The sequence below is a fragment of the Suncus etruscus genome, chromosome 1 (assembly GCF_024139225.1).
Source record: "Suncus etruscus isolate mSunEtr1 chromosome 1, mSunEtr1.pri.cur, whole genome shotgun sequence".
Classification (NCBI taxonomy): Eukaryota; Metazoa; Chordata; class Mammalia; order Eulipotyphla; family Soricidae; genus Suncus; species Suncus etruscus.
In genome coordinates this window covers 195302533-195328783 of record NC_064848.1, presented here as the reverse complement: position 1 = coordinate 195328783, position 26251 = coordinate 195302533, and the positions used below count along the sequence as shown (strand labels likewise).

Here is a 26251-nt window from a genome sequence, read left to right as displayed (position 1 = left end):
GGCTCGGGGGACTATATGGGATGCCGGGATTCTAACCACCGTCTGTCCTTCTGCATGTAAGGCAAATGCCCTACCTCCATGCTATCTCTCTGGCCCCAAGTCCTATTATTTCCACTCAATGTTCATACGACTGTTTGGTCTTGGTACTTTCAACGTTTTTAATCTGGTGGGATCTGAGTGATAATTCTAATACTGGTAATTATGTCCAAATGTCCCATTATGTTCATTTCACTGGCATTTGGGGCATGTCTATAATAATCTTACATTGCTGAAAAATCCTTATATAGAAATATTATCGCTGAAATATTTAGGTTTTTTTTTTTTTTTGTTATTTTGTTTGGGACACATTTGGCAATGCTCAGGGATCACTTTTGGCACGGGGCTCAGAGGACCCTGTGGGGTGCCCGGGACCAAGCCCAGGTCAGCTGCATGCAACTCAAATGCCCTACCCACTGTACTATCTCTTCAACCCCTTTAGGTGAAATATTTGTTCCCTAACAGAGTAGTTGCATCATTCAAAGTAACCCTTAAGTAAGGGCCAGGCCACTGAGCTTGAATGTGATGTTAGGCCTCAGGCCTCACCTGTGCTCTGAGCCTGCTCCGCCTCTGCGTCTCTGCTCTCGCAGGAACTGCACACTCAGATGAAATAACAAGAGAGCTGTCCCAGCAGGGGGCTCTTGGCCAAATGGTCTTGCATGACACCGATAGCAAGTTTCTATTTTGATCTTTCAGCTCCTCCTTCCTTCCCCCAACAGATTGGGTTTTAGGTTTTATTGTCTCTGCAGTTGAAGAAAAGCTGGCTTTGAGTGCAGTTCTGAAGCAGCCTGGGAAAATCCGGTCCCCTCAAGTTCTTTATGAGTCTAGTTGCCTTCAGAAAACTTTAGGCCCCATAAAACCATGATAAGTAAATCCATATAAGCAAGTCTTTTCTGGGCCCACCCAGACTAATGCCCTAACCCCAATATCCCACCCCCCACAATGCTGAATGTTGCTTCATTGCTCTGTTCACTGTTGTCTCTCGACAAACCAGCCAGGTGATCCCTCTTCCGTGGCTGCTGCTAACTCACTGAATGTCTTGGAAAGGTAGTGATTCATTGGGAGGGAAATATTTCAACACATACAAACAAAATCTACTGAGTGTATACATCTCTGTGATTGACTCATATATTTTGTATCTACACCTGCCACAAAGAAGCATGCTTGTCTATTTTTATTTACAGTATGCTCAATATGTTTTTGTGATGACTTTTTAATGGTTCTAGTGGGGTCATAGGATGGTGGAATAGAGTACTTCATTCTTCCCTGCTGGATTGGGTCAAGAATTTTATCCTAAATTTTTTTTTAAATATCAACCCCTGACATAAAATATGCAGAGATTAGATTCAATGTGTCTTTTAACAAATGGATAAAGGAGTAAAAATATTTTGTTGCTCTGTCTCCTTGAATTTTGACATATTGGTGATTGTGATTATGTCTGTAGTTTATTGAATGGCTGATTCTCAACCACTTGGCCTTACTCGTGATCTCAGTGACATGAAAATGGGGGCTAGGTACTCTCGAATCCTGGAATGGTAGCGTGAGTTAATGTGGTCTTTACAATTTCAAAAAGGGCATGTGGGCTGGGAAGAGGGCGTGCTTGGACCAAACTGGGAGGGATTACTCATACCCCAAAGAGGATGTAGAGAACAGGCTTGTTCTGTTTATATGAACCAAACATCTGAACATCTGAGTTTCCTGCTTTGCTTGTCAACTTAAAAAAAAAAAAAAGAAAAAGAAGAGAAAAAGAACAACCTTGATTTAGAATAATGGGCATAGTATGCTCCATGTGGCTCCTCACCATACAGATTTTTTATGTTCAGAAACCTATCAGATTACTCTTCAGTAAGTACCAATTGTTCTCCAAGCTAAGCACTGGCCTCAGCAATTGCTCATCCTTAAAACATTGACATGTTTAGTTCACAATCAAGTGTGGTTTCATTTGCCCCGAACGGTCATCACTTCTTTACTGAATCAGATTTGTGTTTATTTCAGATATACTAATGGAAGCTTTCTCCATCAGGGTTGGATGAATGAGATTTACAACTACGATCCAGAAACCTACCATGCGACTTTGACACATTCAGTCTTTGTTCGACTGGAGGGTGGCACCTTAAGACTTTCAAAGCCCAATAAAAATATATCCAGGAGGGCAAGCTACAATGAGGCAAAACCAGAGGTTACCTACATCAGCCAGAAAATCTACGACCTCTCAGACAGCAAGGTGAGCCAGCAAGCCCGCTTAGATAAAAGAGAGACATTTGAGATGAGAGGCATTTGGTTGTTTGTTGTGTAAGGGTGGTCTTTTGGGGTTGGTCTGTTTTGGGTGGGGGCCACACATATTAGTGCTCAAGAATTACTCCCAAGTCTGCTTTCAGGCATCACGCCTGGCAGTGCTCAGGGATGGCAGAGATCAAACCTGGGTGTGACCTGCAAGGCAAGCATCCTAGTCTCTGTATCGTTGCTCAGGCCCCTGGGGGGTGGTGAGGTTGGTTTGGAGAGGGTGCATGTGTCTGTTTGTGCCCTTGATTCACCTGGGCATCTATTTTGCTGTTATATTTTTGTTGTTGTGTTTGGCCATACTTGCTGTGCTCAAGGGGTGGGGTGGGGGTTAACCCCCGGCTCTGTGCTCCAGGATTACTCCTGGCAGTGTTCTGCAGACCATATGGATGCCAGGAATCAAACCTGGATTGGCCATGTGAAAGGCAATCGCCCTTCCTGTTGTACCACCTCTCCAGTCCCACCTGGATATTTATTTATTTATTTATAGTTTTGGGGCCACACCCAGTGATGCTCTGGGGTTACTTCTGGCCATGCTCTCAGAAACCGTATGGGATGCTGGGGGATTGAACCGTGATCCGTCCTAGGCTAGCACGTGCAAGGCAAACCCCCTACCGCTTGTACCACCACTCCAGCGGTATTTATTTTGGATGCAAGTTGTAGTCCAGCCATTCTTTTTTTTTTTTTTTTTTTTTTTTTTTGATTTTTGGTTTTTGGGCCACACCCAGCGGTGCTCAGGGGTTACTCCTGGCTCTCTGCTCAGAAATAGCTCCTGGCAGGCATGGTGTACCATATGGGACACCGGGATTCGAACCAACCACCTTTGGTCCTGGATCGGCTGCTTGCAAAGCAAACGCCACTGTGCTATCTCTCTGGGCCCAGTCCAGCCACTCTTGGGTAGGGTCCAGAGTCTTCCTTTTTATGAGCTTTACAATGTCTGCACTTTGGTCTGTGGGCCTCATGTGTCCTTCTAGTGTTGACAATCATTTCAGCCCAACAAGGCTTTTACAGTAGTGCTAGAATAAGAGCTCACAAAGATTGTGAATGTGATAATCGTGGATCTGTAAAATAACTGCTCTGTGATATATCAGTATTCTGGCCTTCTTTTTTTTGGCAAATATAAATTATTCCCAAAAGTACTTTCTCATATCATTATGCTCTTCTTCTTATAACTCATCTGAGTGATCATGATGTTCCCCTAGCAATATTTAAATGACAGAAGTATTTAAAATAGTTATTGTGTAAATTTATTCTGGAGGTTGAATAAACTTGAGCTTCCCATCTGGATCTAGTTATGTTGGTTTTTTGTTTTTATTTTTCATTTTGTTTCCAGCTTAAATTTGATCTAGGGTTATTATGTTCAGTTGATAGCCAAACTTAGTTGATGCTAATAAACAGAACAATCCTTGAGCCTTTCTGGGACGAATTTGTCTTTTTTGTTTTGTTTTTGTTTTTTGCCATAACCGGCATTGCTCAAGGGATTCTCCTGGCTCTGTGCGGAAATCACTCCTGGCAGGCTTGGGAGACCATATAGGATGCCTGGGATTGTACCCAAGTCAGCCACATGCAAGGCAAATGCCTTACCTGCTGCCCTCTGGAATTATTTTGGAGAGTAAAAAAGACTTATGGGTACCAGAGAGATAGCATGGAGGTAAGGCGTTTGCCTTTCATGCAGAAGGACAGTGATTCGAATCCCGGAATCCTAGATGGTCCCCTGTGCCTGCCAGGGGCGTTTTCTGAGAAAGAGCCAGGAGTAATCCCTGAGCTGCTGGGTGTGACCCAAAAAAAAAAAAAAAAAAGACTTCTGGGGCCAGAGCAGTGGCGCAGTGGTAGGATGTTTTCCTTGTACACGGCTGACCTAGGACGGACTGTGGTTTCATTCCCCTAGTGTCCCATATGGTCCCCGAGCCAGGAGTGATTTCTGAGTGCATAGCTGGGAGTAACCCCTGAGGGTCACTCCCCCCAAAAAAGACTTTTCTAAAAATGTATCCAGTTCCATTAGCGAGCCATAGAATAAACAAGTGGTACTTCATTCACTTCCATTATTTACAAATGCAAACTTGAGAGTATTAATATTTGGTGAAGCTAGTTCTTAATTTGCTATGGAAACAATCAGTCCTCTTTCTTCCCAGATCTATCTTGTGCCCAAGAGTTTGGCCCGGAAAAGAATCTGGAATAAGAAATATCCCATTTGTATCGAGCTTGGCCGACAAGAGGACTTTATGGCGAAGGCCCAGCCTGACAAGGAGCCTTCTGAAGAAAAGCTGCCAGCTGAGAAAGAGTTGGGGGGTGAGGACCCAAAGAAACCAGCCCACTCCCAGGAGGGAACAACACGGGCAGGCCAACGAGATCAGATACTGTATCTCTTCGGGAGAACTGGCCGAGAGAAAGAAGAGTGGTTTCAGAGATTTATTCTGGCATCAAAGCTGAAGTCGGAACCCAAGAAGCCATCTGGCGTCTCTGGAGCAAAACCAGGTAATGAGTGGATGGTGTGCCAAACGCATCTGTGGTTTAAGGTCCTGGAGGCGAGTGAGACTTGCCCTGGTGAGAGGGAGGGAGGGAAGGAAGGAATGAAGAAGGTAAGAAAAGAAAGAAAAAATTTATATTTTTTGGTTTTTGGGTCACACCCGGCAGTGCTCAGGGGTTACTCCTGGCTGTCTGCTCAGAAATAGCTCCTGGCAGGCACGGGGGACCATATGGGACATTGGGATTCGAACCAACCACCTTTGGTCCTGGATCGGCTGCTTGCAAGGCAAACGCCGCAGTGCTATCTCTCTGGGCCCGAAACTTAACAGTTTTAAATCTCACCCGACTGCTCTTGTGGACCAGAGTCATTCCTGGCCGAGCTTGGGGGTTACTAAGGCCACACTCAGCAGTGCCGGGATAGGAGATGCCAGTGGTTCTAAGGAGCACACTCGGGCCTTGTGTCTTCTAGGCAGGTACACTGCCACACTAGCCATCTCCCCAGCCCCTTCTTTTCCTCTCAGCTGATCATTGTGATCCTTTGTACTGCGCCACTTGACCAGCGATGAAACTGTTTGCCGGTTCCTTAGGTTCACGCTTATTTTGTGATTCTTCAGAGAGCAGCAGCAATGGGGGAGCACAAGTGCTAAGAAGGCAGGGCCATAGGGATACTTGAGATGAGGGCTCTCAGGCTCAAATGTTCGTATGCCTCTCAGCCCGTAGCCTCCACAGAAACGGAGTCCTCACGCCTCCGGACCCCTCCTGCATTTGTGGCACAGCCCACGCAGCATCTTCTAACTCTGCTCTGTCTGAGCATGCTGCTGCAAGGGACACTGGCCTAGCAAATGCCAGCAAGGTGCTCTGCTGGTGTTAGCATGGTACTACCAGTGAGTGTAGGAAGCCAGAAGAAAGCAAGCTCCTTGAGGATGTTAAGAGGCAGTCTTCTAGGATGGAACCTTTCTAGAGCTTTCCCTAACAGGGCAGCAGTCATGGGTTATTGTATTGTCATAGTGCTTCAGTTCCTCCCCCAGAAGGTGATCTGTTTTCTGACCCTGCTACATGGTGATCTAGCTTCCAGTCCCTCCCATAGCTGACATCCAAGAAAGCCCATGGAAGCTCCTTAGGGTACCAGAACCTGAGAATAAACAAGGCTATACCTGGAAAGATCAGTTCCTATGACTTCAGGGACAAAGTTCACAAACTTAAAACCACTGGGCGCCGGAGAGATAGCATGGAGGTAAGGCGTTTGACTTTCATGCAGGAGGTCATCGGTTTGAATCCCAGCGTCCCATATGGTCCCTCATGCCGGCCAGGAGCAATTTCTGAGCCTGGAGCCAGGAATAACCCCTGAGCACTGCCAGGTGTGACCCAAAAACCACACACACACACACACACACACACACACACACACACACACACACACACACACACACACACACACACACACACACACACACAAAACTTAAAACCACTGGATCCTAGAGGCCAGAAGACCAAAATGGCCAACCATGATCCCTCTGAGAGTCTGTATAGAATCTTCCCAGTCTCATCCTAGCTCCTGGGGGTCACCGCCTAACCTGTATCTTCTAGGCTGTGGCTCCTCCCTCCTAACTCTGCCTGTCAGCTCCTGTCCATATCTCTTCTCTGCTGAGAAGCCACAGCTCACGTTTGATCAACGTCCACCTTAGAGGGGTTGGAGCACAGTTGAGTGTTGAGCCACCCGCCTTGCAAGGATGAGGCTGCAGGCTTTGTGTTTTGATCCTGAGTCTACCCCCTCACCCCAGAAGAGCCATTATAGGGTTTAGGGTCCTATTTTAACTGGTTTTATCTACAATTACTTTGTTTTTAGATAACATTATATTTTCAGGTACTGGAGACTTAGGACTTGATGTGTCTTTTCAGGAGACACAATATAGGCCAGAGTGTTGGGTTGGGTAAAAGAAAATTCGAGTGATGAGAAAGTTAGCACCAGCCCTGATTCCCTTCTCCTATCCCACATGGCAGCCCCAAGCCCCTGTGGCTGCTAAGATGTGTTCTCAGTGTAAGGTGTAAGGCGCACACCAGATTCGCAAGAGTTTTTTACATTGGTTACATGGTAAAATAATTGGGTAAATAAAATAGATTCTAAGTTTATTTATTTCTTATACTTTAAAAAAAAAAAAGCATACATTGGTGCTCAAAGTTTACTCCTTGCAGTGATTGGGAGACCATGAACTGCCAGGGATGAAACCCAGGCCTCGGGCCCGGAGAGATAGCACAGTGGTGTTTGCCTTGCAAACAGCCGATCCAGGACCAAAGGTGGTTGGTTCGAATCCCAGTGTCCCATATGGTCCCCCGTGCCTGCCAGGAGCTATTTCTGAGCAGACAGCCAGGAGTAACCCTTGAGCACCACCGGGTGTGACCCCAAAAAACCCAAAAAATAAAAAAATAAAAAAAAGAAACCCAGGCCTCCTACATGAATAGTGCTTTGGCCTGTTTTCTCTCTCCTTTCTCTCTCTGTCTATTTATCTCTCTCTCTCTTTCTCTCTTTCTCATTACAAGTGTGGCTCACATTTATGGCTTGCATTAGATTTCTGTATGAAGTATAAAAAGTCACCAGGTTAAGACCCTGTCATTTAGAATCAAAAAAAATCTCTTTGCTTAGAATAAATAAAATTATTAACAGCCACTTCCCATGCTTTATGCATTGACTTTGGCACTGAAATTTATGTTTGTTAAACTGCATTCAAATATGAGCTACCAGTATATGTGTTGGCACCAGAATGTGAAGGCCCTTCTGGTGTCGCTGGGTAAACTCTAAAGTCCAGGGTTCTTTGAGCCACTTCCCAGCCAGTCTTGCCAGCCGGTTTCTGTCACTCTGCCCGTGTGCTCAGCCAAGACTAAGTCCTCAGCCTTTTCATGTGCTGCAGCCCCACCTACTTCGGGGCTAGGGAAAAGCTGACATTTTCAACAGGCAGCCTGGGCAAGACTTGGTGATAAGCCCAGGATGAACTCCCCTGAGCAGAGGAAGCCACCCTTCCTTACTTCTGTCAGTCCTGCACAGACTCAGGCAGGAGAGTGCGATTTGCTTGCCTTGCGTTCTTGGCAAGATTATGTCTTTTGGAGATTGGAATTGGCCCAGAGTCACTTGTGTGCTGAGAGATGTGTGTTGAGTGAAAGGTGACGTGTTAGAAGGCACACAAGAACCACTTACAAGCTTTCCTCACATTCTTTTCCCTGTGCCCCCCACAACTCTCTCACTCTTCCCCACCCCATCCCCCTTTCCCTCCTCTCTCCCATTTCCCCATATTTCCTACTTTGAAAGTCAAGTCCACTGCCCTTTGAGGTGTGTCTGTATCTAACCCTAAGAGATCTTAAAGTAGATGGTTCCTGCTAGATTTCTTCCAGTGCTTCCATGACTGAATAAACACCTTTCTTTTGGGGGATATGGGGGTGTGGGCCACACTCAGCAACACTCAGAGGTTACTCCTGGCAGACTAGAGGAACCATATGGTATGCCAGGGATTGAACTCAGATTAGTCCAGGGTTGGCCCTACCCACTGTGCCATCACTCCTGTCTGTAAACACCTTCCTAAAACAAATCTCTTGTTGGAGGAAAAGGATTTCAAAAGGTCTTAATTTCATTGAGCCACCTTTCATTTAATCCTGTTGACTTTGCAGCCACTTCTGTGTTAATAGCAACTTCTTCCTTCCAGGTGTTTTGCCCTCACACAGCAGACACAGCAGTCCCTCCGGGCACCTCACTCATAGCCGCAGCAGCAGCAAAGGCAGCATGGAGGAGATCATGTCCCAGCCAAAGCAGAAGGAGCTGGTCGGCGGTGTGCGGCAGAAGATGCTTCTGGATTATAGCGTGTACATGGCTAGGTGTATCCCCCAAGAGAGCCGGAGCACCCAAAAGAGCCCCGTGCAGAGTGCAGAGAGCAGCCCTACCGCCGGGAAAAAGGTAACATTGACGGCCCCATCAGTGGCTTCTCTGCCGTTCCCTACTCTTAATCTCGTGTCTTCACCCACATCTACTTATGGTACTTCCTGGGCACAAGACCTGCACTAGTGACCAGTGATGGTCAAGCCAGGGGAGGGCCTATGCACCCACCCACCCACTCACAGGAGCCTGCACTCCAGGTGGGGAGAGGGCGAGATACAGGGCAAGAAGGAATATGAGTATAGGCAGAGTTGTGGGCACAGAGAGAACTGTTTTATTTTTATTTATATATATATTTTTAGTATATGTATATATACACACACACACATATATATATATATTTGGGGGACACATGCAGCAGCGCTCAGAGGTTTTGGGAGCGACACATGGCAGCACTGGAGTTATTCCTGGCTCTGCGCTCATAAATCACTCCTGGCAGATTCGGGGGGACCATATGGGGTGCTGGGATCGAACCTGGGTTGGCCACATGCAAAGCAAATGCCCTGCCCACAGTGCTATTGCTCTGACCCAAGAGAGGACTGTTTTAAAAAAGATCCTTCAGGGGCCAGAGTGATAGCACAGTGGTAGGACATTTGCCTTGCATGCAGATGACCCTAGACAGACCCAGATTCAATCCCCAGCATCCCATATGGTCCCACGAGCCTGCCAGGAGCAATTTCTGAGTGCAGAGCCAGGAGTAATTCCTGAGTGCCACCAGGTGTGGCCAAAAAATAAAATAAAAGGGATCCTTTGAAGAAAGTTTCTGATCTTGCTGTATACCTGGGTCGCCTGGCCTTGCCTAGAGCTTGGATACCTGGTCCTCACACTGGAGTGGTCCGGTGGTTAAGGTGGTCTTGGCAGAGGCTTGGATAGTGTGTCCAGTCAGCCTTCTGTGTGTGACCAGTGACCCAGAAAGGGGTTGTTTTCAGCCACTGCTTGCACCACTCACGGATGCTCAGTAGTGAGCCGTGGCATCACAAAGGACACCCTTGCAAGGTGTGCATGCCTGGCTGCACGCTGGATGGTTCAGTGAGGAGGAAGGAGGGCATTTTGGCTCTTCTGGTGACCTGGGTTCTTTCAGTAGCTGAATTTCTGGGGCAGGTGGCAGGAAGAGCCAGATCCCCAAGGTCAAACCCTGTGTTCCATCACTAAGTCATGTGGTGTCAGAGCAGAGCCAAGCCCCACTGCCTGCTGAGGAAGTGGCAGCCAGTTGGAAGAACAAGGGGGGTAAGTAGTACCACCCTGTCTGGGGAAATAAGGAAACTAAGGCACATTCCTGAATATCCCCACTCCCCACCTCCATTGCTTTTCATGCTTTCTTCATCTGGCAGTAGATGGAACTCTTGGTGATTTCTGATTCATCTCGTAATTTGAGCAAATGCTGACCTTTTTCTCACATGTTCTGTGTGTGTGAGGGGACATGTGAAACATTAACTATGATTCACAGTGGTACAAAGAAAAGTGCCATCTCCACACCCCACCCCTCTTTTCCTCTGTGCATTCACCACTCACCCCTGCATGATCCACACTTGTGTTTATCTCTTGTTTATCATTTTGTATTTTGTATTTCTCCTTTTCTCCTCCTCAGAGGATTGCATACTATGGCTATTCCTTTGTACATTGCTTTTTTCCCCACTATATTCAGTATACTAAGTATGTTCTAGAAATCACATCAATTGATATATGGCTACCCTTTGTTTTCAAATAGCTGTAGAGGGCTAAAAAGATAGTATAGTGGGGAAGGCACTTGTCTTGCAAATAGCTGACCTGGGTACGATTCCCAGCATTTTTTTTCTTTTTGGTTTGGGTCACACCCAGCAGTGCTCATGGGTTACTCCTGGCTCTGTGCTCAGAAATGCACTCAGGGGGGCCGGGGCGTGGCGCTAGAGGTAAGGTGTCTGCCTTGCCAGTTCTAGCCTAGGACGGACCGTGGTTCGATCCCCCAGCATCCCATATGGTCCTCCAAGTCAGGAGCGACTTCTGAGCGTATAGCCAGGAGTAACCCCTGAGCGTCACCGGGTGTGGCCCAAAAACCAAAAAAAAACAAAAAACCAATGCACTCAGGAAGTCACTACACTTCACCCTGACCCTGGTCCTCTCTGGGCCATGATTCAGCCTGGTAATTACTAGAAAAGGGAAGCCAACTGGACTCATGATTCTCCCATCTCACCCAAGGGCCAGAACAGGTGTTTAGGGAATGGCCTAGAGCTCTTAGCCTCACCACTGAGGGAGCATCTGAAACTGCCTCAGGGTCTCAGGTACCAGGATTTATGGTTTATGGTACCAGGAGTCAAACTCAAGACCATGCAGGGCAAGTTCTCTGTTTATGTCCCCAGCCCTCCATGCCGGTACTTTTAAACACCTCCTGCCACCCACCTAAGAGAATCAAAAACCTTTAGTATCAGGCAGAACATAAGCATCCTGGGCACTGGGAAACTCTAGGTCGACCTAGTGAGTGTAAACAGAACAGCACACGGCCAGGGCACCGGAGCAACAGAGGAGTCAGCATGCAGAACGTTGGCACCAAAGTAATTGGGGATCAGGGTGGGCCGGACTACATGGTCGAGCCAATGATTTGGAACAGTAGCTGGTTCCCAGGAGGTCTAGTGGGAAAGCCAGAGATGCAGCCAGAGGGGAGGGAGTCTCTCTCTCCCCTTGTGACATGGGTCTTGTCCCTCTCTCTGGCATGTGGGTCTCGAGATTTATAGGGAAGAAACGGATTCACAGGTCACCCCCTCAAAGGAGGAGTTCGAGTGACTTTCAGAAAATAAGCACCTGCCATGTTGTGTGCTCTAGTTGCTTTCCAGCTAATTTTGGCCTTTTTGCTTTTCCAGTTGCCAGAGGCTTCTGCGTCAGAGGAGGAAGAACAGGAGGCCTGGGTGAATGCCCTGCTCGGGAGGATGTTTTGGGACTTCTTAGGAGAGAAGTACTGGTCTGACCTAGTATCTAAGAAGATCCAGATGAAACTCAGCAAAATTAAGGTATTGTATTCCACGCAGGAGGCTTCCCCTTGTCCACACATCTGTGTTTTGGGGGTGTTTGGTATCATTTTGTATCGTAAGGCCAAAATATGAATAGTTTTGGTCTAGAGAGACAGTACAGCAGATAATGCACCTGCCTTGCAAAAACCTAACCCAGAGACCACAATGTGTGGTCTTGAATGCAGGGAGCGACCCAAGTGCAGAGCCAGAGAGGAGTAAAACCTGATTGTTGTGCCTGGTGTGGCATAAAAAGGCAAAAAAGAAACAAAAAATAGTTAAAAGCAGAGGTTGCCAAATGTATGACTCTGCTTCCACCTGGAAATCTTTTTTTCATTGAAAGCGAAGTGAGGGCCGGAGAGATAGCATGGAGGTAAGCCGTTTGCCTTATATGCAGAAGGACAGTGGTTCGAATCCCGGTATCCCATATGGTCCACCAAGCCTGCCAGGAGCGATTTCTGGGCATAGAGCCAGGAGTAACCCCTGAGCACTGCCCGGTGTGACCCAAAAACAAAACAAAACAAAACAAAACAAAAAAGCAGCAGCAAAGTGCAGCCCTTCCCCTCTTACACCCAGTGGTACTGCCACTCTGCCCTCCCCCACCCCATCATTACAGTGACCCAAGGTGGGGGTGAGATTAAACTTGACCATGAGAGTAGTGGTTCCCATCCAACAGCATTTGTAGGGAAGATGTTGGTCCTGTAACACAGTATGTGGGGCTTGGTGGGCACTTTTCTGCTCTGTGACACTCCCCCCCCCCCCCAATCAGGACTGCTGAGGCATATCCCCACCACACACACTACAGCTGTGTCTGCATCTGACCATCCCTTCCAACTGGCTGGTATTTATATTAGGCTCCCCTTTGCCACAGAAACCCTGCTGGTGCCCCGGAGGCCCAATCAGGAAAGAATAGAGACAGTACAGATGCCTCTGTGCAGCTAGGAACCACCTTTGCCAACCTGAGGCCTCCCAAGGGGCTCTGAGAGTTGCAGTCCACACACTGGGCCTGGGTGGGAAAAGGCGCTGGTCCCACGTCTTCCGGGATCACCCTTTCCACCAGTGGGACCTCTGGGAAACAGAACCGTGGATCGATCCTTCTAGGTAGACCATGCTAGCACAGAATTTTGCCTGTGACATCAGAGAGAAGTTAAGGGCTCCGGGCTAGGAAACAGGGAGCAAAGGGAAGTTTTACTCTTCGAGGAACATAGATGTGGAGGAGGCTCTACTAGGTTTCTATCCTTCCATTTTATAAAGAACTGAGAAAAGGAGACTTTTCTGATACCTTTGGACACCGTCAAGCTCCTTTAGCTGGTGCTATCACTTTGCTATTCCTTGACGCAGGAGAGGCGCAAAGCTGAGGGGGTGGTTGGGGCAGAGTGCTGAGAGAACTTGGTACCATGTCAGGCTTTTTGTGTTCATCAGCTGGTCTGAGACTGAACCTGTACTGTTGAGCAGGCCCAGGGACAGGCATTACAGGGGATGTCAGGTCCCTCTCCCGACCCCCTAGGTTTGGAAAGGAGAAACCAGCAGTCAACCCAGAGCTCACTCAGCTTCGTCCCCTTCTTTGAGAAATGGTGGGGGATGTTCCAGGTGGACCCTTGTCTTCCCAGAGACATGGAGGAGAGGATCCTCTCCTGAACAGGGCATCCATGGCTCCTGGCAGCAACCACCAGAAGCAGGATGGTGAAGACTCCAGGGGACCCTCTTGTCACTCAGTTCTAGAGTAGGCAGGCAAGGGCAGTAGCTCTCACATCTCTGACTTTTTGATGGAGATGGGAAAGAAGTCAATGAAAAGTCTTCTCATCTTCCTTAGCTCACCTGTCTGCCTTCATTGTTCATAAAATCAAAGTTCTCCAGAGCAGAGGATTAGATGGAGGTGGAGGGTGGGGACCCAATGCCAGCAGACCAGTGGGAGGGGCTGCCTCAAGGCAACAGGTTCTCCCCAAATTTTGAGACTGCTAACACCCTCAGAAAGAATGCTCTTTATTGTATTATTTTTGTGGTGGTAGTGGGGGAACACCCAGCGATGCTCAGGGCTTACTCTGGGCTCTGCTCTCAGTGATCACTCCTGGAGGGCTCAGTGGACCTAAGATGGTGGGGGTCAAACCCAGGTCAGCTGCGTGCAAAGCAAAATTTCTTCCTACTGTACTATTGCCCCAGCCCAGAAAGAAAGAATGCATACTATTTATGCCCAAATCGCCAGGTTTCTTCATGGGTTACTAACCAGTCAGTCAGGCTCCACAGTGCTCAGACATCTCTCAGGCATGGGCATGTGTCTGGGGTCCATCGGAGGGTAAGACCAGCTGAATGTCCTCTCCTTGCCTTGTCTAGCGCAGCCTTGGGGCCACAAAAATCTGCTGTGATTCTTTTAGCTTGTGAGTCAGCAGCACTGGTCAGCCTAAGAATGCACCTGTGGGCTTCCTGGTGGGGGCAGAGCACCAGATAGTGAGACCCAGGAATCCTGGCCCTGCTATTTGGGCTGAGGAGAGGGCTGCTCCAGAAGGGCCCGAGGGCTTGGACTCAGACTGGAAAGCTGAACAGGTGAGGGCAGGATGAGGGGGAATATTTGGGGCGGGGTGACACAATATGCTTGGCATTGAGCTAGAATCAGAGTTGTCAGGTGGACAGGCCCTTGTTTCCATCTGCTCACTGACCGTCCAGCACCTGTCTCAACTCCACCCCCTCCTGCAGGTGCTTTCTCTGTCTTGCAGGGGCTGTGCAGACACAGAATGGGGGGGGGGGTGAGACCGGATGTTCCTATTGCCTCACTCTCCAGCTCTGGCTCTCACTGTTCCCATAGAAACCACCTGCTCTGAAAACACTGGTCCTTGGAGCAACAGTGATAGAAAGGCCTTGACAAAGGTACAAGGTCTGGCGACGTTCTTAACCACAGGGTAGGCTGAGAGGATCACAGAGCTTTGGAAGAGGCACCCCGATAGGACAGTCACCAGTACCCAGATTCAGCCAAGGGTGTCTCTGCTTATGGATCCCCTCACCACCTTATAGGTCCTTTCTCAGTGCCTCCACTGCCACAAGAAATGTCCAAGGTCATGGGGCTGGAGTGAGAGTTCAAAGGGCTACAGTTCATGCCTGACATGTGGGAACCCCAGATTAGATCCCCCCCCCAGTCCCACATGGGCCCTTCAGCACCACCCCAAAAATGAATGGAAGTCAGGGCTGAAGGTGTCTGATGAGAACCCTAAAGCAAGTGCAGAGAGCTAAGGCGAGCGGGCACCAAACCCAGGCCTGGCTGCATGGCGCCTCACACTAGTAAAAACGCTGAGCTAAATCTAACAAAATTTTATATTCAACTGGAAAAAGATTCATGAGAAGAAGAAAATTCTGGGGGAAGAGTGTGGAGAGAGAAACTTGCCAGATTTATATTATGGCAAAATTTTTTTTTGAATTAACATATTGATATTGGTGCTTCAATTTGTGTTCACTAAACCACATTCAAGTGTGAGTCCTAGGTGGTATGTGCTGGCCAGGGCCTGTGAAAGAATGTGGTAGCTATTCTTAGCTACAGTTCAGAGGGCAGGTTTTCCAGCTGTGCATGCTGGACCCCCAGTTGCACCACGTGGTCTGATCATTGGCCGCCAACAAAACCAAATATCAAAAAGGTTTTGCTCCTTTTTTTTTTTTTAAAACATAAGACTTATTTGGGGAACTGGAGAGATAATAGAGTAGTTGGGGGACTGGCCTTGCATGCAGTTGACCCAGGCTCAATCTCCAGCGTCCCCTACGGTCCACAGTGATCCCTGTGGACAGAGCCAGGAGTAAGCCCCGAGCACTGCCAGGTGTGCCCCCAAAACAAAAAATAAATAATAAAAATAAAGACCTATTTAAGCAGCCAGAGATGGTGAAGAGGTAGACCATGTGCAGGGCATCCCTGGCATGACAGGATTCCCTCAGCATCACGGGTGTGGCCTGGATGACCTCCACCCATGTTGCAGAAACACTCATCACCTCAGTAAGCTGGGACTAGGGTCCATGGATGGGATCATTCTCATCTATTTCCCAGGTGAAACAGGAATTTCAGAGCATGATACAAGTACTTTTATGATGTTTCTGGAAGAGTAAAGCCTTACAGGGCTAGGGAGAGGACTAGCACTGGAGCATAGAGACCTCCAGTTCGGTCCTCAGCACTACACAGTTCTCTGAGTAATGCTGGGTGTGGCCCCCAACCCAAATATTTCAAAAGAAAAGAATTCTTACAGCTGTACTTTTAGGGTTTTGTTTTTGTTTTTGTTGTTTTGTTTTTGGGTCACACCTGGCGACCCTCAGGGGCTACTCCTGGCTCTGCACTCCGCTCCTGGCAGGCTCGGGGGACCATATGGGATGCTGGGATTCGAACCACCGTTCATCCTAGATCGTCTGCTTGCAAGGCAAGCGCCCTACCACTGTGCTATCACTCCAGCCCCTACATTTAGGGTTCTAACAGGAGGCAGTTGACCTTCGATTAGAGTGCCAGGAGAGATTAACAAAGGGCAGGTTGGGCAGATGTAGACAGTGGGTCAGACTTTTGTTCTCCAAGGAGAAAGAAGCAGGGACAGTTACTGAAGCTGCAACCCTTTGCAGGGAAGGAACGCGCCCCATAATTCTCTTCATCCTACCTCCCCTTCTTCCTAGGCAGGCGAAACAGCCCAGATGTGGGTTACACAGCCTAGCTTCTGGGGATGGGGAGAACATGGTAGTAGGGGAGAGCAGAGAGCTCCACAGTGGGAGGATCCAAAGGATATGATCATTTTGGGGGCCACACCCAGTAATGCTCAGGAGTTACTCCTGACTCTGCACTCAGAAATCACTCTTGGCAGACTTGGGAGACCATTTGGGATGCTGGGGATCAATCCTGTGTCTGCCATGTGCAAGGCAAACTCCCTACTTGCTGTGCTCACTCCAGCCCCATATTGCTTCATCAGTAAGGGTACATGTGAGTTTGCTTATGAGAAATATAGCCTGTTGGGGCTGGAGCAGTAGCATATCAGGTAAGATGCTTGCCTTAGGCACAGCCAACTGGGTTCAATCCCTGATATCCCATATTGTCCCAGGAGTAGTCCCTAAGTGCAGGGTCAGGAGGAACCCCCGAGCATCACCAAGTGTGTTGATAAAACAAACACAACAAAACCGATCAGAAATATAGTGGTGCCTTAACTCCCACAGACAAAAGCCATTTTCCACACTTAGCCAGGAGATGTTGTGCTTCCAATGTGGGGCTCAGCGGTCAAATCTAAGGCCTAACACCATCCCTGAGAGCAGGTGTGAAAAATTCTGTCCTTCCATTGTTCCATCTCCCACCTCATATTCTCTAACATGGCCTACTCTGCAGTTGTTTATTGATTGATCTGCTTGTCTGTGTTTCTACCTTTCAAACCCAAGGCCCTTGCCTGCACCTCTGAGGCTGCCGGTAGTCTGTGCTCTATGGCATATGCTTAAGAAATCTTGGTTTTGTCCCTACCCTATGAGCACTGTTCCCAGAGAGTCTGCAGAGTAAGGACTGCCAGGTACTAATTCTCCTTTGTTCTCTTCTCTAGCTTCCCTATTTTATGAACGAGCTGACACTGACAGAACTTGACATGGGGGTAGCTGTGCCACAGATCCTGCAGGCCTTCCAGCCTTATGTTGATTACCAAGGTAATTCTTTTGTTTCTCTTTGGGTTTTGGAGTTACTCCTAGTTATATGTTCAGAAATCGCTCCTGGCAGGCTCAGAGGACCATATGAGAGTCCCAGGGTCAAACACGTGTCAGCTATGTGCAAGGCAAATGCCCTACCGCTGTGCCCCACCACTCCTGCCCCACCAAGGTAATTTTTTTTTGTATTTGGGCCATATCCGGTGGTGCTCGGGTTACTTCTGGCAGGCTCAGAGGACCGTATGGGATGCCAGGAATTGAACCCGGATCTGTCCCGGATCTGCAGCTTGCAAGGCAAATGCCCTACCGCTGTGCTATCGCTATGACCCAGCCACTGAGGTAATTCTTAACTGACTAGGGAAGATCTGGCTACACAAAGAGCACACACACACACACCCCCCCCCAAGAAAGCTCCTCCCTGCAGGCTGGGCACCCTGGCTTTCGGGAAGAAGGTGGGTCAGGTTAAGTGCCTTGTCCTTAATAGTCACGTTCTTAAGCTCATGGAATTGCATCTGGCCTTGCCCTCCTTTCCTCTTGCTTTCTCTGCACCTCAGTGCCTACCTCCTGCCCATTGGTGGGGCCTTGGTTTGGGTGCTGGCCCTGCCCCTATCCTTTCTGGGGTGACTCTGCTCCCACACTCTTCGCACCTTCTTTTCAGCCTCAAGGGATGTCAAGAGTGTCTGTACCCTCCCTGCCTCTCCTTCCTGGTTCCCCCAACTTGCTACCGCCCTTTGTACTTGGCATCTTTATGTTCCTCGCCACTCCCTAGGAGCCGCTGAGTAAGTGAAACATGACATACAGTATCAGGGCCCTGGTTGAGAAATAGCCACCAAAGGAAAATTCCCAAATTTGATTTTCTTTTTAAGACTTGATTTTGGCCTGGCATTTATACCTACTCTTGTAGGAGAGGGAGAAAGCTGATTAGACTGTATGGAGAGCTTCAACACAATTATCATGGAATAGATTTCTGTGTTGTTTTGTGGTATGTGGTCTTAAAAGAACTTTGATAGAGAATTTTAGGATGTGGAAAGTTTAAAGGAAGGAGGGGAAGAGTGAGGGGGCCACAGAGATAGTATAGTGGGTAGGGTGTTCACCTTGCATGTGGCCAACCCAGCTTAGATTGGGACCATATATGGTCCCAAGTCCTACCAGGAACGAGTCCTGGGTACAGAGCCAGGAGGTGATCTGAACACCTCCTGGTGTGGGGCAAAATCAGAAAGCGTGGGAGAGGAAGGAAAGGAGGATGGAGGAAGGGAGGGAGGGAATGAAGGGGAGCAGAGCGATAGTACAAGAAAGGAAGGAGGGAGGGAGGAAAGGAAAAAGGAAGGAGAGAGAGAAGGGGGCTGGAGCAATAGCACAGTGGATAGGGCATTTTCTCAGCACTGTGGCTGTCCTGGCTTCAATCCTCAGCATCCCATGGTTCCCTTGAACCCCAAGAGTGAAATCTGAGCACAGAGCCAGGTGTAGTCCCCTGAGCACCACTAGGTGTGGGTCCCCCAAATAAAGTTGGAAAGAGGGAGGAAGAGAGGGAGGGAGGGAGAGAGGAAAGAGAATGAGGGAGAAGAAGAGAAGGAAGGAAAGAGAGGAGGAGGAGGAAGGGAAGAAAGGAGTGTGGAGCTCACCAGGCCTGGTGTGGGAGAGCTTGGCTGTTGCTTTGCAGATAAGCCTCTTTCCATTTAGTCAGGCACTCCCCAGCCCCCACCCTGCAGAATTCAGCTCAGGGAACAGGAGCCGAGGAACTAATCACAACCCTTCAGGAGACCGAGTTTTATTTTGAGTCAGTGTTTTATAAAATCTGGAGACTAGAACATCTACTTTAGTCTCAGTGTGGCTGTATCAGGTGGCCCTTGAATCATATTTACTGAAATCAGTTTGTGCTGTTGCCATTTGATATAAATACAGTTTTTTTTTCTCTCAGTACAATTAACACTGTAAAAATCTCAACAGGAGTTCAGCTGACAGAGCCCTTTGCTCCGTGTTTGTAGCAACATGTTGATTTTAGAGAAAGGCCAGAGTATTATTTGCAAACCCAGAAGTGAAAATGCATGGCCATTAATTATCTTCAAAGTATCTGGGTTTGCTGAGCAAAACTAAAAAATATATATTTTTTTTTTTACAAAACCAGAGTATTTTAACGGGATAGGAAAGTTTTTCTATTGGTTTTGGGCCATAGCCGGTGGCGTTCAGGGATTACTCCTGGCTGTCTGAAATAGCTCCTGGCAGGCACGGGGGACCGTATGGGACGCCAGGATTTGAACCAACCACCTTAGGTCCTGGATCGGCTGCTTGCAAGGCAAACACCGCTGTGCTATCTCTCTGAGCCCTACAGATATGAAAGTTTTATTTAAAAAATATTTTTTATTGTATGGGGCTAGAGCCAAAAAATCCTTTTTAAGTTTGTTTTTTGTTTGTTTTTGGTTTTTGGGCCACACCCAGTGATGCTCAAGGGTTACTCCTGGCTATATGCTCAGAAATGGTTCCTGGCTTGGGGACTATATGGGACACCGGGGGATTGAATCGCAGGTTCGCTCATGCAAAGCAAATGTCATACTGCTTGTGCCGTCTCTCTGGCCTCCTAAGTTTTTTTTTAATCATGGTTTAGGGATATGGTTACAGTTGTGTTAAAGTTTACAGTATTTATGTACAAAGTTTCTTCATCCCCCCCCATCCCATCACCCCCAAAATGTCTTTGTTTGTTTATTTGTTTTTGGGCTATACTCTGTGGCGCTCAGGATGTTTCTCCTAGCTCTGCGCTTGGGTCATTCCTGCTGGTGCTCCAGGGACCATATGTCCTTTTTGGTTTTGGTTTTGTTTTGTTCTTGATCCTCACCTATTAGTGTTCTTGGTTACTCCTGGCTCTGTGCTCAGGGATCACTCCTGAGGATGATGCTGGGGATGGAATCCAGGTTGATTGCATGTAAGGCAAGCACCCTCCCCACTTTACTAGCCTTCTCCCCCTCCAATGATCATTCTATCACCTCTAGTTTGATCTTCACGCCCTCACCCCAACTTTCCCCACCTTTTGCTAATCAATTTTGTCAGTGGAGGCCAACATTTATCATTTTCAATATTGTCTAGTCACAGGGGTCTCAAACTCAATTTACTCAATTTGCCGCAGGAGGCAAAGTCGGGGTGATCCTTGAGTGCAAAGTCAGTAGTAAGCCTTGAACATTGGGGGGTGTGACCCAAACAACTAAAACAAAACAAAACAAAAAAAGATTCCTCTAGGGTAGGGCCACAAAATGTTGTACGGAGGGCCGTTTGTGGCCCGCATGTTTGAGACCCCTGGTAGTCCCTTGTTTTGTCTCTATATTCCAGACGAGGGAGATCATCCAGTATCGCTGACTTATTTCACTCACCATGATAGGTACCCATGTGACATCTTTAAAGATAAGTTATCTATATTTTAAGAGCATATCTTATGCATGTCCCGTCCCATGTGTCGTCCCCCCCCCACCCCACCCCCCGATTCTCCCCCTGGCCCAACAGGCTCTAGTTTGCTCTTTGTTCTTTGCCTCTTCAGGAACTGACTTGTAAGCAGCTGGTGTCTGGTCAACTAAAGCAAACCTGAGCACAGGGCTGTAGGGAAGTAAATGACACAGATGCCTGCAGGGGTTTCCTGATGCCTCCTCAGTCTCTTATCTCACACAGCCCTCTGTGGAATCAGTAGAATCTGCAGTAATGGGGGGGGGGGGTAGGCCCACAGCAGGCCTCTGCTGCCTCTCAGAAGGGTCCCTGCAGCTTTAAAACCCCGCAGCCTCCCTGGCTGCTTTGGTCAAGACTTGAGTCTCTTTCCTATTCTCTGAGGCAGCCACAGCGAGACATTTCACTTTACAGAACAAAGCTCTGGCCATTGTTAATTCAATGGAGGCTTCTTTAACTCCTTTCAGAGCTCCTTATGAAGCTCTCCTCCTTGCTTATGCAACAAGGGAGAAAATGGCACAAAAGAAAGGAAGGGAGAATAAAGACAAAAGTCTGTGGGTTTTAAACATCTGATTAAGTCAGTCATCCAAGTCTGCGTGAGGTGCACGTGATGGAAGATAAAGGAGATGGGGAGATGGGCACTTCGGGTTCTACTGCTTTAAGGAGAACTTTCCCTGTGGGGGGTTGTGCAGAGCAAAGCAGGATGGGTCTGTGAGGGTCCTGAAAAAAGGGACCTCCCTAAAGACTCTTTCATCCCCTTTAGGGGACAGACGGACAGACGGACGGATGGACACACACACACACACCCTAAGAAAAGGGACCTTCCTAAAGATTTTCCCATCCCCTTTAGGGGGTGGACACACAAACACACACGTACACATACACACACACACACACACACACACACACACACACACAGCTCAGACTGTAGGGCCTACTCAGGAGAATCAAGGGAGATGGAAGCAGCCCAGCCATTTCTGTGAGTCTCTGCCTGCACTCCCAGGTCAGGTCTCAGCAGTACCAGAGGCTCAGGCCACCTTTGCTCTTCCTGATGCATCGGTGTCTTGGGAGACAAGGCTCCCCCTTAGCTCCAAGGGCCACCCCTGCACCCAGGCAACTACAAAGCACACCATGAACAATTGGGCATCTCGCATGTCCTGATGGACACAGCCCAGAACTCGCCAGCCAGCCTCAGCATCTGCTGTGCTGTTTGCAGTTTTGCAGAAAGAAGGGCCAGTTTTCCCGGGATGTTGGGAAATTCAGTGCACTGTCCCTCCACACATATCTCTCTCAAAATGGGGACTCAGTCCCACCCCAAGTGAAAACCTTGTTAGGGATGACGGTCCTCCCCACCCCAAACTGTGAATGGAAGCCCTGACCTGCCATGGATGGTATTGGGAGGCCGGGCCTTTGGAGACCACTAGGTTCTGGTGAGGTGACAGTGGGCAGTCTTCATAATGGGTTTATCAGCTGAGCACTCTCTGCCTTTGGCTCTACCTGTGAGGATTCAGGGACAAGTGGCTCTTCTTTTTTTTTTTTTTCATTTTTGGGCCACACGCGGCGGTGCTCAGGGGTTACTCCTGGCTGTCTGCTCAGAAATAGCTCCTGGCAGGCACGGGGGACCCTATGGGACACCGGGATTCGAACCAACCACCTTAGGTCCTGGATCAGCTGCTTGCAAGGCAAACGCCGCTGTGCTATCTCTCCGGGCCCACAAGTGGCTCTTCTGCTCCCTCCTCCAGGATGCCCCAGTTTCTAAATCATCGGGAGTTAGATGTGGAGCTAGTACCTTGGAACACAGCATTTGTTCCAGTGACTCTTGAAGGAGTGAAGGGAGAGTTCTATGGTGTGTATGTCTGTCATGGAGAATCTCTCAGGATAACCCACCTGCCTCACTCCTGCTCCCCGGAGATCTGAGTGTTTATCTGAGCACTACAAGATCAGGTGGCTAAAGCGGCCTTCTGTTTTATTTTTAATATTTTGGGTATGTGATGCCAGGGATTGAACTCGGGGCATCACACCTACAAAGACAGGCAATCTGCCAATGATCACATTCTTCAGCCCAAAAGCAATATTTTTAATGAAACACCTCACTGAAACACCTCACTAAGTGAGGTCTTCACATGTGTCAAGAGCACAAGAGAAAAATGGCTCTTCACCTCAAATCTAGATAAGGAGTATCCAGCCTGGTAGAGGTGAGAAGTCCCTCATGGACCAACTCCACTCCCCCTTCACACTGTTGCTCATGTGCTTCCCAGGGTCGAACACCTTTCTAGTGGTTATTAACTCCTTCTTTCCCCCATTGGACACTCCTGACACTCCTTACATAAGCCATCCAGCTCCAAAGCCTCCGGGACTCGCTTGCTGATTCATCATCAGGAAAGCAGGTTTCTCTCTACACCTTGTTCTGAAATACTCTCCGTTCTCTCTCTCTTTCTCTCTCTCTCTCTCTCTGTCTCTCTCTCTCTCATCTGAGTGCAATCACATCATTTGTTGACATATTTGCAGCATATGTCTGTTTTATAAAAAAATTTAAACCAAGGGATCCGAGATTGGCTCCATGGCACAAATGCCTCAAGTGTGATTTCTGGGCTGACCTCACAGCCCAGTGCAGCCCCCGAGCACTTCAGCAAGGTGCATGGTTTGTGGTAAAAGATGGCTGGGTTAGAGCAACACCCAGTTAAGTACTTGTGCTATCCCTATCAACCCTACAACAACAGTAGCTTCAAGATGGAGGAAAAGGGTGGTTTGTTTTGTTTTGTTTTTAAGTTCTCAAGCCATTTTTTTTTGGGGGGTTTTTGGGCCACACCCGGCAGTGCTCAGGGGTTACTCCTGGCTGTCTGCTCAGAAATAGCTCCTGGCAGACACGGGGGACCATATGGGACACCGGGATTCGAACCAACCACCTTTGGTCCTGGATCGGCTGCTTGCAAGGCAAACGCCACTGTGCTATCTCTCCAGGCCCCTCAAGCCATTTTTTTATTCATTCCTATTTCCACCAAGAACCAGGGTTGAGCAATGTACAAAAACTAGATCCAGTCCCTAAGTGGTGACTTGTCCTCTGTCTACTTCTCTCAGCCTCATCCATCATGGCAGGAGCAAGGAGAGAGAGAGGGTAATGGAAATCAGCAAGTGAGCTGGCTGGGTGCATTGGCACCAGCCCTCCAAAGCCTCCCCAAGAATGCATTGTGGTCGCCCTTGTCCTAGGAGGTAGACAGTACGTGGAAGTAGACAAACAGCAGTGGAAGCCTCCATCCACAGAACTGGGCTATCAGCCTACCCTTACTTGGTGAGGGCACAGGACCCCACAAGATTAAGCCTGATGGGATTGTGGGCTAGTCAGACCCTGGCATGAAAATTTCAAGACAGGCTGGAGGCAGAGGACAGTGGGAAGTCATTTGCCTTGCATTGGTCAGTTGTGAATCCTGGCACTAATACGGTCCCCTAAGCCATGCCAAGAGTGATCCCTGAATGTCAAGCCAGGAGCAAGACCTGGACAATGCAGGATGTCTAGGTCCCTAAAACCAAAATTAATAAATGAATGAAAGCCCAAGATAGAAAGAGGTTCCACTAGATGGAGTGCAATTCTGGTGCTTCCAAAGGCACTATGTAGTATTAGCATTTCTTGGACCCTGACTGTGATTGTTGAGAAAAATTATTATGTCTGAAACTGTATCAACCTAGCCGAGTCTGTTGATTCTCCAAACTGGAGATAGACAGCAACAAATCACTATTAATGGTGTTCTATTTGTATGAGGTTTCAATTCTATTAATACCTAGCCTCTTGACCTAATCTCCTTTCCACCAGAAGTGATTAATGACTAAATGTCTTTACTAAGGCAGGTATGCCCTTCATTTCCAGTCAGTGTGCCGCTGAAGAACAGGCTCTGTCATGATCCTCAACTGCTCGCTCTAAGCCAGAAATGAAGCCATTTTGTGAGTGGCTACCAAGATGACACACACAAGCCGGGTGTCGCTTTTTTTTTGTTTTGTTTTGTTTTTGGGCCACACCCGGCGGTGCTCAGGGGTTACTCCTGGCTGTCTGCTCAGAAATAGCTCCTGGCAGGCACGGGGGACCATATGGGACACCGGGATTCGAACCAACCACCTTTGGTCCTGGATTGGCTGCTTGCAAGGCAAACGCCATTCTGCTATCTCTCCAGGCCCAGGTGTCGCTTTTTTAAAGAGGGCCTTTTCTAGTACAACGGATAGGTCACTTGCCTCACACACAGCAGACCCAGGTTTGATCCCCAGTAACTCCACATGGTCCCCCAAACACCTCCAGGAGTGATTCCTGAGTGCAGAGCCAGAAGTAATCCCTGAGCATCACAGGGTGTGGTGTTTCCACACACACACACAAGTAAGGGGGTCATTCATAGAAAAGAATCACTGTTTTATGATGAAGAAATGTGTCGAAAGCAAAATGGGAAGTGTTCTGCCTTGACTGAGGAATATAGAGATTAAGCAAGCTTTTATCTGGCATCAGCCAGATGGGGGCTGGGTTATTTACTGTAATTGCTTGCAAATGCAGCCGTGTGGGAAGGGTGGTTTAGATTAATTTCCTGCTCCCTTTTAGATGTTGTCATCTATCTTAGGAGGATCTGTACAAGTTTATTCACATTTAAACACCCCCTCGAAGGATCTCATTTTGCTTGAAAGTCTGTCCAAGTCACAACCAGCAGCACGGAAGCTGCCCGCCCTGCAAAGCCTTGAAGACTAGCAGGAAAGGCCCAAAAGGATCAAACCCTGAATTTCCAAACACCTCCTCAACTCTTCTGTTCTGGGCCCTTCCCCATAAAACTCCGTGAAGCTAAAAGCCTCTTCAGTGAGATCCTGATGACTCATTCAGTATTTTCCTAAGGAATTCATGTTTCTCAACTGATGTAACTAAGGCTTCCTGGTTTTATTTGGGACCAGGTGTTCATTCATTCATCTCTCTCACTGGACAGTTTACAGAGAGAAGATTGTGTCACTGTCCTCATTGTACAAAACTAAAACCAAGCCACTTGTTGGTGCGGAGTCACTTTTGGTCTGTTCTCTCTCTCTCTCTCTTTTTTTTTTTTTTGGTTTTTGGGCCACACCCGGCGGTGCTCAGGGGTTACTCCTGGCTGTCTGCTCAGAAATAGCTCCTGGCAGGCACGGGGGACCCTATGGGGCACCAGGATTCGAACCAACCACCTTTGGTCCTGGATCAGCTGCTTGCAAGGCAAGAGCCGATGTGCTATCTCTCCGGGCCCTTGGTCTGTTCTCTCCCCCACTTCCCCCCAATTCCACTGGGAAGCTATACAAAGGGTCTTTAAAGAACAGCCTGGCTTGTAGGGCCACCTCTAGTCCCCAGATTGGCCTCCCAGCCTGCTGGGGAGTCAGCACCCACTCATCCTGGTTGTACTAGGCCACTCCATTTCCTGCTGCTCTGAGGGTTTTCTTCCTCACAAAGGTGCGAACTCAGCACCAAATCCTGCCACTGGTTTAGTGCATTTCGAAATGATAACGATTTCCCAAATGCTTGAATTCGATGCCT

General features: G+C 48.2%; 1 protein-coding gene across 1 annotated transcript in view; it reads left to right on the top strand.

Moving 5' to 3' along the window:
* The window catches only part of TEX2 (testis expressed 2), a 138927-nt gene that overhangs the window by 98630 nt on the left and 14046 nt on the right, over positions 1 to 26251 (top strand). Inside the window, 5 exon segments of the mRNA XM_049781646.1 lie at positions 2060 to 2260; positions 4449 to 4791; positions 8475 to 8722; positions 11536 to 11682; positions 17211 to 17310. Coding sequence (XP_049637603.1) covers positions 2060 to 2260; positions 4449 to 4791; positions 8475 to 8722; positions 11536 to 11682; positions 17211 to 17310 — 1039 coding nt within the window.